General features: G+C 39.2%; 1 protein-coding gene across 3 annotated transcripts in view; it reads right to left on the bottom strand.

Annotated features, from left to right (window-relative positions):
• Positions 1-10,000, bottom strand: part of CysRS (cysteine--tRNA ligase, cytoplasmic) — a 107,057-nt gene that overhangs the window by 345 nt on the left and 96,712 nt on the right. For 2 of the 3 annotated variants that reach the window (XM_070141920.1, XM_070141919.1), the window contains exons 2-14: positions 6,983-7,180; positions 6,633-6,776; positions 6,352-6,475; positions 5,866-6,081; positions 5,429-5,590; positions 4,834-5,065; positions 3,866-3,942; positions 2,305-2,471; positions 1,324-1,470; positions 1,082-1,190; positions 775-873; positions 334-517; positions 1-49 (exon numbers count right to left, since the gene is read on the bottom strand). The exon at positions 1-49 is cut by the window's left edge and continues 345 nt beyond it. In XM_070141920.1, the coding sequence (XP_069998021.1) occupies positions 1-49; positions 334-517; positions 775-873; positions 1,082-1,190; positions 1,324-1,470; positions 2,305-2,471; positions 3,866-3,942; positions 4,834-5,065; positions 5,429-5,590; positions 5,866-6,081; positions 6,352-6,475; positions 6,633-6,776; positions 6,983-7,158 (1,886 nt within the window). In that variant the 5' untranslated portion in view covers positions 7,159-7,180. Of the gene's footprint in view, positions 50-333; positions 518-774; positions 874-1,081; positions 1,191-1,323; positions 1,471-2,304; positions 2,472-3,865; positions 3,943-4,833; positions 5,066-5,428; positions 5,591-5,865; positions 6,082-6,351; positions 6,476-6,632; positions 6,777-6,982; positions 7,181-9,722; positions 9,870-10,000 lie in introns of those variants that run through there. The other variant, XM_070141918.1, reaches the window with a different exon arrangement.

Here is a 10,000-nt window from a genome sequence, read left to right as displayed (position 1 = left end):
ATCTCTTGCATAAGCTCTGCTGCATCTACAAGCTTAATGCTTGGTGCACCTGTGAATAAGAGACATTTGAAAGGTTTCCAAGCCATAAAGGTCAAAAAAGCACCTGTAACAATGTAATTTCCTTTAGTTAACTTAAGAAAAAAAAATCTTACTGCATATCAACATTTGCAAGTCAAATTCTAACTCTAAATTTTTAAAAATCACCTAATACAATTTCACATATTCATAATAACTGATCCTGAACACTGGGCAGAACTGGTACTGTATCAAAAATAAAACCAACATGTGTGGGGATGCCACAGACACTTCAGGGGTTAGCAAGAAGCAGCTTACCTCCATCTCTGTCTTCCAGCCTGACCCCAAGCGGAGGTAGCATGTCATCACGAATACTGTCGCAGAGGCTTAGGAGTTTACCCTGGAGGTCTTTGGCATCTACATCCTTTCCTCTAGACCACTGGCGGAGCTTTTCTCGGACATCTCCCACTACTTCAGCTACCGCAAGAAGGCTCTCTGAGCTCTAGGGAAAACATGGTTATTCAGTACAAAAACAAACATTATTACATTTCAGTTCATACTGGCTATGAAGTTTATGAATGACGACTGCAATAAAAATGACAGACACTAACTGACTTCTTGAATTATCCATACAACTAAAAACCTCTAATCATTCTGAAATCAGAAGGCAACTCGAGTCCCCTTCTTCAGAACAGAAATGTATGAAAACCAAAAACTTTTGCCAGGCCATCAAAATCATACCTGATCTTGTCCCCTTACCTGGCCACTGCTTCCACTCTGATCACCAATGGTAACACCAAACATGTTCATCATTTTCAGGACATAGCTGTTTATGTTGATCATCAGTTGAGAGTTGACCTGTGGAAATGTCTGCATCGTCACATGCCCCAATAACATTCGTTTGGATTATAACAAACAGAAACTCTGAATGGTCTCTAACAAAGCTTTCTTCAGTACCATAAAACAAAGTGACCCAAACTAGCATATAACAAATGTAGAGTATCCTATAAAAAAAATGAATAGTACCATATCAAAAAAAGAAAAGGTGTTTGCTAAACAATCTCACCTGCTGATTGTTATTCATGTACTTGTTGGCTTCTGTAATGAGGTCCCTCATATGGTCTAGTGCTGTTCTGGTGTCAATATTATCACAAAGCGCCTTGTGAACGTTTACTCTGTGGCCAGAACAATCCAAATATCAATCAAATTATACCATCATGCAAAGACATACAAAAATCTAAAGTTACATTAAAACACAAACAAGAACAATTTTTTCTAAAGTACAAAAGAAAGGAAATTACAACAAACCTAGTGTTATTATATGTTGCCTCAACCGGCATCTCGGTACTACTCCATTGTGTGCTGGTGTTTCCGATACGACGAACCAGATCTTGAACATTTAGGTTGAATTCACTGACCATCTTGTAGAATTGTCTGGCTCCTTCCATGGTGTTCCTATAAGCAGTCCAGATTTATGAGGCCTTATGAGGTTGTATGAGATTTTTTTTTTTTTTTTTGTCATCTTGTACAGTCAAATTCCATCTTGAACACACAAAAAAATGCTACCTTCTTGTTTAGGTTAGGAGGATTTCAAAGATTCATTTACAACTTTACTTTTGTCAATGACTGTATTATGACAAGATGGATACTTATTTAATTTACTATGATCATTTAGATTTACTTGCAAAGACACAATCTTACAGACAAAGAATATATGAAAATTAATCAATAACACAAAATTTAAGTACCATAAATAACTTCTGTCAGTTATAAAAAAAAAACATTATCATTGCCATCATATTATTTTCATCAATATTCTTATCAATATTTCAAACACACCCAAGTACATCTATACACATACATGCACATGCATATGCCAACATACACATACACACAAACACACTGGCTATCTATCTATATACCTGGGCTGTGGCTACTTTACCAGTGTAAAGATGTCAATTTCTCACTCCTCAACTCTACATACTTTATATACAATCACATCAGCACTTACAGGATTGAGGAATAATGATTGCTCTTCTTATACATACACTTATGCAAACATACATGCTTATAACCCCACGCACACTCACTCCCTCACTCACACTTACACGCTAAATACACAAACTTTCACACACACAAACCTTACATCTTATTTTTTCCTCCACACCGCACACCTTCCTTATCTTACCTACTCCCCCCAAACCCCACATCCCACACCTAACACCTTACACACTTTCCCCCTAAATGCCCACGTTCCTACGACCCCAAAGCACCACTACCACCACCTACGAGCTGTAATCCAACGTGTCCTTCCAGGCGTGCAGGAGGAAGGCTACGCGCAAGTGGGCAGCCGACGTCTCTTCCAGGGCCTTCTTGATGGTTATGAAGTTTTTGAGGCTCTTGCTCATCTTGCAGCCGTCAATGTGCAGGTGACCCGTGTGCAAGAAGTACCGCACCTGAGGAGACATGCACCCAAGGGAGGGGGAGAGCAGTTAGTGTAAGTTGAAGAGATAGGGGAGGGGGAAGAATTATTCTAGAATCACTAAATATTGCCACTTCAAAAGGAGGTGGAGATCCAGGTACTGTGGTGGTGAGAAGAATAATTTGCAACAGGTAGAGGAGGACGAGGAGGGGCAGGAAGAAGGTGGAAGTGATGGAATGAGGAGGAGGAGGAGGAGGCAGAGGAAGAAGGCAGAGGAGAGGAAGGAGGAGGAGGAGGAGGAGGAAGAGAAGGAAGGTAGAGGAAGAGAAGGAGTAGTAGGAAGAAGGTAGAGAAGGAGGACGAGGAAGAAGGCAGAGGCAGAGGAGAAGGAGGAGGAGGAGGAGGAGGAAGGAAGAAGGTCAAGGCAGGGGAGGAGGAGGAGGAGGAGGAAGAAAGCAGAGGAGGAGGAGGAGGAGGAGGAGGAGGAGGAGGAGGAGGAGGAGGAGGAGGAGGAAAAAAGCAGGGGAGGAGGAGGAGGAGGAAGAAAGCAGAGGAGGAGGAGGAGGAGGAGAAAGAAAGCAGAGGAGGAGGAGAAGGAGGAAGAAAGCAGAGGAGGAGGAGGAGGAGGAGGAAGAAAGCAGAGGAGGAGGAGGAGGAGGAGGAAGAAAGCAGAGGAGGAGGAGGAGGAGGAAGAAAGCAGAGGAGAAAAAGGAGGAGGAGGAGGAGGAGGAAGAAAGCAGAGGAGGAGGAAGGCAGAGGAGAAAAAGGAGGAGGAAGTCAGAGGAGGAAAAGCAGGAGGGAATGGAGGAGGAGTAGGAGGAGGAGGCAGCCAAAAGAGGAGGAAGAAGGAAGAGGAGGAGGAGGAAGGGAGAGCAGGAGGAGGAGAGGAAAAAGGAGGAGGAGGAGGAGGAGAAGGAGGAGAAGGAGGAGGAGGAGGAGGAGGAGGAGGAGGAGAAGGAGAGGGAGAAGAAGAAAGAGAAGGAGAAGAAGAAAGAGAAGGAGAAGAAGAAGAAGGAGAGGGAGAAGAAGAAGGAGAAGGAGAAGAAGAAGGAGAGTGAGAAGAAGAAGAAGAAGAAGAAGAAGAAGAAGAACAAGAAAAAGAAAAAGAGGAAGAAGAAAAAGAAGAAGAAGAAGAAGAAGAAGAAGAAGAAGAAGAAGAAGAAGAAGAAGAAGAAGAAGAAGAAGAAGAAGAAGAAGAAGAAGAAGAAGGAAAAGGAAGAGGAGAAGAAGAAGAAGGAAAAGGAGGAAGAGAAGAAGGAGAAGAAGGAAAAGGAGAAGATGGAAAAGGAAAAGGAGAAGGAGAAGGAGAAGAAGGAAAAGGAAAAGGATGAAGAAGAAGAGCAAAGGGAAGGGCAAGGGGAAGAAAAAGAACCGAATATCAAACATCAACTGAAATAAAACTTTGACAAAATCACAAAATATACTTACCCAGTGATCATTGTTGTAATATGCTTCCGCTTGTGCCAGTTCATTGTCATGGTGAGGGAATTTCAGATCAACACCACCTGAAACCATACGGGACATTTAGTGATTACACACATGGTCACAATATTGTTTGACTTTTCCTTTTTTTATACCTTTTTACAACCTACAGGCTTTTAACAAATATAAATATAAGCTTCTAATAAATCAACCCATCAGTCACGGGTAAAAATTTTGTCAAGTTTACTTATGCACCGGCTTGTTGACGTGCACCAGCAGTTTCACCTGTTTGCACGTGGCTCGATCGGTAGTTTGCGAGCGACATATAGCACCTAAAAGCTTTTATCTTGCTAAAATTTACACAAATATTAAAATTTTGAAGGTTTACCTTCACTTTAGGTGCCATTGCCTAAAATCTTTACCATATAAATGAAGCCGCTACTACTGGAGAAAAACAACCTCCGTCCGACGAGCCAGTAGCGCGGGAATGGGCATGGCATGATGCCCTCGGCGTTTGGTCCACAACAGCCATGGCATGTACGTACGTGACACCCGGTGCCAATGGGTTAATTCAATATAACCATTTATATATAGAGTAATCTTCCTACCGTCATCGGACTAATCAATATAATCAATAATAATAAACAATAATAAATACTGCTATATTTAACCCAACAACATATTCATTCCAAATGCCTTTCATTGTAAAATCAATTACTGATAATATATGCCTTACACGAATAAATCAAAATAATTATCTGTGAATAAAACTGATACTACAATATATTACTAATACCAACATTAGTGCTACCCAATAAAGGTAAACCTTTATAATGATCTGTAAATACTTATAATATCTAAACAGGAAAAAAGAAAGAGAAAAAGAAAAGAAAAACTCAAACCATACATGCACTAACTGCCTTACGACTGACAAGTACAAGTATACTTCATATCATGCATTTTTCTGTCCTCACCTGTATGGATATCAAGAGATTCTCCAATGACGTCTGAGGCCATGCAAGAGCACTCAATGTGCCACCCTGGCCTGCCTGGACCCCAGGGAGAGGGCCACGCTGGCTCACCAGGCTTTGAGGCTTTCCACAGCGCAAAGTCGTTGGGGCTCCTCTTCTCCTGGGCGGCAGTGGTAGAGAGCGCTCCCTCACCTTCTTCCAAAGCCTCCTGGTTACCATAGGCCTCAGGAACAAGCTGAGATTTACAAAAATGAAATAACATTGATATAAATACCAAGAAAATTAATCTAACAGCTTGCGAATGGTTCTCAGCAAAAACTATTCTATCAAGTGTATTATTTCGCTTTTCATAAACAGTAATAAAAAAGCAAGAGTTTAGGTCCCATTACCTACAGCATTTCTTTCTATCTTATTCTTATAACCTGATCCAAAAAGCAAAGCCTATTGTTAGAACATAGTATACCATCAAATCAAAACTACTTGTCTCTACAACAGAGCAAGCATAATATCCACTAAGTAGGAAATACTTTGTCATGACACAGGTTTCACTTGGTGATCCTAATATCAAAATACAGTAATAACTCAATTTATCTCACACCTTGGCATAATAGTGGTTTGGCTCCGCATCAAACTTTCCCACATCAAAGTAAACAGATCCGCAAGATTCGTAAGCATAGCCATTGTCGATAATCTTTTTCACATAGTCCACAATCTGAGGCACGTACTCAGACACTCTGGTTACAATGTCAGCTGGAAGTACCTGCAAGACGGATTTTTTTATTTAAAAAATCAGTGTAATTACCAAAGAAATTGTATGAACAGAAGACAAATGGAAAAGAAATTCAAAGATCAAAAGAAGTTATCCATCATCCCTTCATAAACCATCAAACTTGACATCCCTTTCACTCTTCTGCTATTCTGACTACTATCATCTTTGATGCAGAAAAAATAAATAAATAAATATAAAAAATAAAATAAAGTGACTCGATAAATACACAATAAGTCCAAGCACCTTCAAATGACATCAATACATACATTGAGAGCATCCATGTCCTTGTTAAACTCATTCTCAAAATGCCGTGGCAAGTCTGCGAAAATGGAGTTTTCCGTGACGTCCTTCCCCTTCATTTTGTCCAGCCATTCACCCAGCACACTCTCAGCACTGGCCATCAGCTGATCTTGGTGCTTGCTGATCTCAGCGGCATTCCCTGAACTGGCAACACTCTGCAAAGCATCTGCAGCAATCTTCACCTAAAAGAAAAAAATAGATTGGTTTAGCAAATCTTGTAGCCATTACCTGCCCTAATAATCAAACACTCCAAAGAAAAAAAAATAATAAAAAATAATCTAAATAAATAACTAAATATATATATTATATATATAAAATTTGCCAATTTTCCTTTCTTTTTTACTTCAGTGGAAATCTACAAAAATTCTCCATATATTCTCTACGCGTAAAAGGGTGGAGAAAGAAAGCGACAGAGAGAAATCTATTTTTCTAAAAAGCATAATGGCAGTTACCTTCTGCACCTCCTCAACCAGCATTTTGAGTTTATCTGGATCTGTTGTTGCTGCAATGATGGAATTGTGGTGTTCCATGGCTGAGAAAATGTCTTCAACCAATTTATCCTTGGTAACCTGTGACCTGAGAATTCAGAAAAGCATCTTATTCTCCATTTGGCATATTTGAACATGTGAAAAGTACGCATAACAACAAAACTTGTAAATTGAAAAAAAATATATATATAAAAATAATAAATGCATCAGGACCTAACAGAAAAAAAGAAATGCTTTGAACTTACTCTTTATATTTCTTGACAAGGTATCTGGTGCGAGCCCGCTTGATAATCTTGTCATCAATGTCAGTGATGTTCATAACATACTTGACAGGATATCCAAAATAGTCCTGCATTACCCTCCGCAGGATGTCAAAGCTGACGTACGATCTGTGGACATGAAATGTCATTAATTTCTGTTCTCTTCTGGACTAGGATACAATTTCTGGGATGACAGAAAAAAACAACAGAACACAAGAATTACAAAAGTGGAACCATAAATTTAGTTCTATGCATGATAAAATAAATCAACAAGTCCTAAAGTTATGTTAGAAAAAGATTATAGAGCAAATAATTTACACAGTGTAGTGACTTACCTTGCATGACCCATGTGCGAATCATCATAGACTGTTGGTCCACAGCTGTACCAAGTAACTACATGGTTCTGAGGTTTAAACAGCTCCTTCTTTCTAGTGATGGAATTGTACAGGTGGAGTTTCGGAGATTCAACCCCCTCTGGGGCAGACCACTGATAATCTGGGCGCTTGGGCATCTTCAACCAGTCTTGTCTGCAACTTTAATATTCACCAGGTTAATAAACAAAAGATCAAGATGCTATAGATTTAACACTATGGTGTATCTGTGATTAGCTCATTGGATCCAGGTGACACAGACATCTCATTATGGAAAGTAAATGGCTGAGGGGCAGGTAACAGGAATGTATCTTCCCATGGAAACTGTTGCCAAATGTCACATGGTGTGGATGTCTCGTCATGCACAGATTTTGGTCCACACACATGCCACAAGACACCTAGATCCAGATACTGTCCAAAATACCAAATATAAAATTCACCACTTCAAACTACTTATATTTATCAAGAGTATTATTCTTCATTATTGTTCTCCATGATTTGATATATAAAAATAACATTCCTAGGCTTATGGATTTAGCCAGGATTTGTCATTCTTACCACTGTTATCCACAATCACATAAAAAAGATATAGACCAAGTTACAATACCTATTATATGCATTGCAATGTACTTCAATAAATTTCCTCTAAGCATTTCTAAAATAATATTGGCATAAATCTCTGACAGCCAAAAGCACCAAATATGAACCCTTTCCAGAAACGCAATTGACATTCATATTTGGAATTCCCACCTTGAGCGCGAAGTAGCATTTCAGGGATATGGAAAAATGTTATGTTTTTCCCCTAATCTTTTAAGCCATTGTTTGCGATATTTTGCAATATGGTGCATAATACCGCATCAGTATTTATTTTACACTTGAGTGGTGTATGGAACCATGCAGGAGTGCACATGCTGTAGCTGTGCTGCTTTCCCTCCTTCACACATATATGTTTGTGTATATATATGTATACATACACATACATGTTTGTGTATGTGTATATAAACCCATCATCATATATATGCAAGCGGCAGGCCTGAGCCCTGGAAGGCCGCAAGGGGGATATCCGCTTGGCAGCTGACATCCCCTGGCAGCTGACATCAGCTCCCAGGCCACGCATAGGCCGTCAATAGCACTTTGCATCAAATCATACCATCTGTGGCCAGTGGGTTAAGAGCAAATTGCAGATATATTAGTTTTAAAAAGGGTAAATTGCAGTAAAAGATATATGATCGTTCCATATCACTGAAATTGTCCAAGGCATTTCTCTTCATACTAGTTATTTAAAACTTTTTTCAGTTCTTGTCTAAGATTTAGTATACTTCAAATAACCTTATAGAGGTAATTCTGTGGGGAATCTAGCTGGTCTTTATGAAAAATGTATATTCTTTACAGCTGTCAAGCTTGTGTGGGGGGCCTGTGTGCCCCTCCCCCCAAATCCCCATGTGTCCCCCTAAATCATAGGGAATAGGGGGGAAAATATAGGAAAAAGTGAACACTCCATATCCTCTAGAATGACCAAAATAACAACCTTATACAGCAACATAGAGCATATACAGCATCAGGTGCTCCGGCATAACAGTCATATGCCCTACCCTGCCATGAATATGATTTTTTGTAATACCATTAGGGGGGTTAGGGGCAGTAGCTGCCCAGGAGGGGGTTGCATAAAACAATATTGTGATCCAGACTGTAGAGTATTTTTCTTGCACGGGAAATGTTACATTTTTTCAAGCGTGGAAAACATTATTTTGTCTACATTTGCATGAATGGATCTGCAGAAGGATGATGAAAAAAGTGTACGGAAAGGTCAAAAGAATTTTATGCGCGGAAGATGATTTAAAAAAGAACTAAGTGTGTACGGAGAGTTACCCGAATAACTACATTTGTGCGGACAGAATTTGACCAAATAATTTTTGCAAGGGGAACACATTCCCTGTGTAGACCAAACTCTACAGTCTGGATAGCGAATGATTCTGTATATATTATTCATATTTTACCCCACAATTTCCCTGGTACCTTTCATGCCCTCCCCTGCTTTCAGGGCCAAAAACTGTCACTCATGGGAGGGAGGGGGTTCCATGCAGATATCAGAAACTGTGGTACAACTAGACGCATTGTTAGTGATCTGCTCCAACATCCTTGAACACATTTTTGTATGATTCTTACTTGTATACATTCCCATGCTAGGTGATGGCCTCAGACTCCACACCAATCGGTGCTCCACCAAAGGCCAATAGACATCCAACCCCTATAATGTGGCAGGTCAGAGCTTGGTCTGGTTACTTTATTGACAATAAATTAGTCAGCATGTCTGCAAGCTCCACCTTGGATAACTACCCAATTACAACAGCTGTTTGTTTAATTCGATGAAGAAAACATGCTTATATTAATATGCCGGATTTCTTTCACATTCTAACCAAAAACAGACACAAATGCAAGGCATCACAATGCTAATTACCCAAGAAATAATAAATTGATGAAATACAATGCATAATATAAAACCTGATGTAACATTACCCACGGCTGTCAAAATCCTCATGCTTTGCACATTTTCCCTTTTATTACTGATAGTACACCTCAAACACCTACAATAAATGAATAATATAACAATTCAATGCACTCAGCGTTGAAGACACATAGACATTATGTTGAAAACTTTAAATTTAGTGGAAAAAATTCAGATAAATATTGTCGCATGCCTTACTTGCTCACAGACGTGTCTCAGACTCAGCGATAAGACACTTTTTATTGCTGTTTTATTATGTATTTTTATTGTTCATAGTTAGGGATTAAAAATATTTTATGAAGGAAATATTGTTCGTTGTCTCTTGATTATAAGATTACTGTTATTTAGTTGTACTTTAACAAATTTGTTCAACTTCTTTTCCCTTCTTTCATATATAAATGGGAAACTGTTTGAGAACCATATCAATCTTTTTTTCCTTAATTATAATAAACCAAATTGTATAATCATATTCACCA

Source organism: Penaeus vannamei, chromosome 28, assembly GCF_042767895.1.
Source record: "Penaeus vannamei isolate JL-2024 chromosome 28, ASM4276789v1, whole genome shotgun sequence".
In the NCBI taxonomy this organism is placed as follows: domain Eukaryota; kingdom Metazoa; phylum Arthropoda; class Malacostraca; order Decapoda; family Penaeidae; genus Penaeus; species Penaeus vannamei.
The sequence above is the reverse complement of the archived record's forward strand: the minus strand, read 5'-3'. Positions and strand labels throughout refer to the sequence as shown.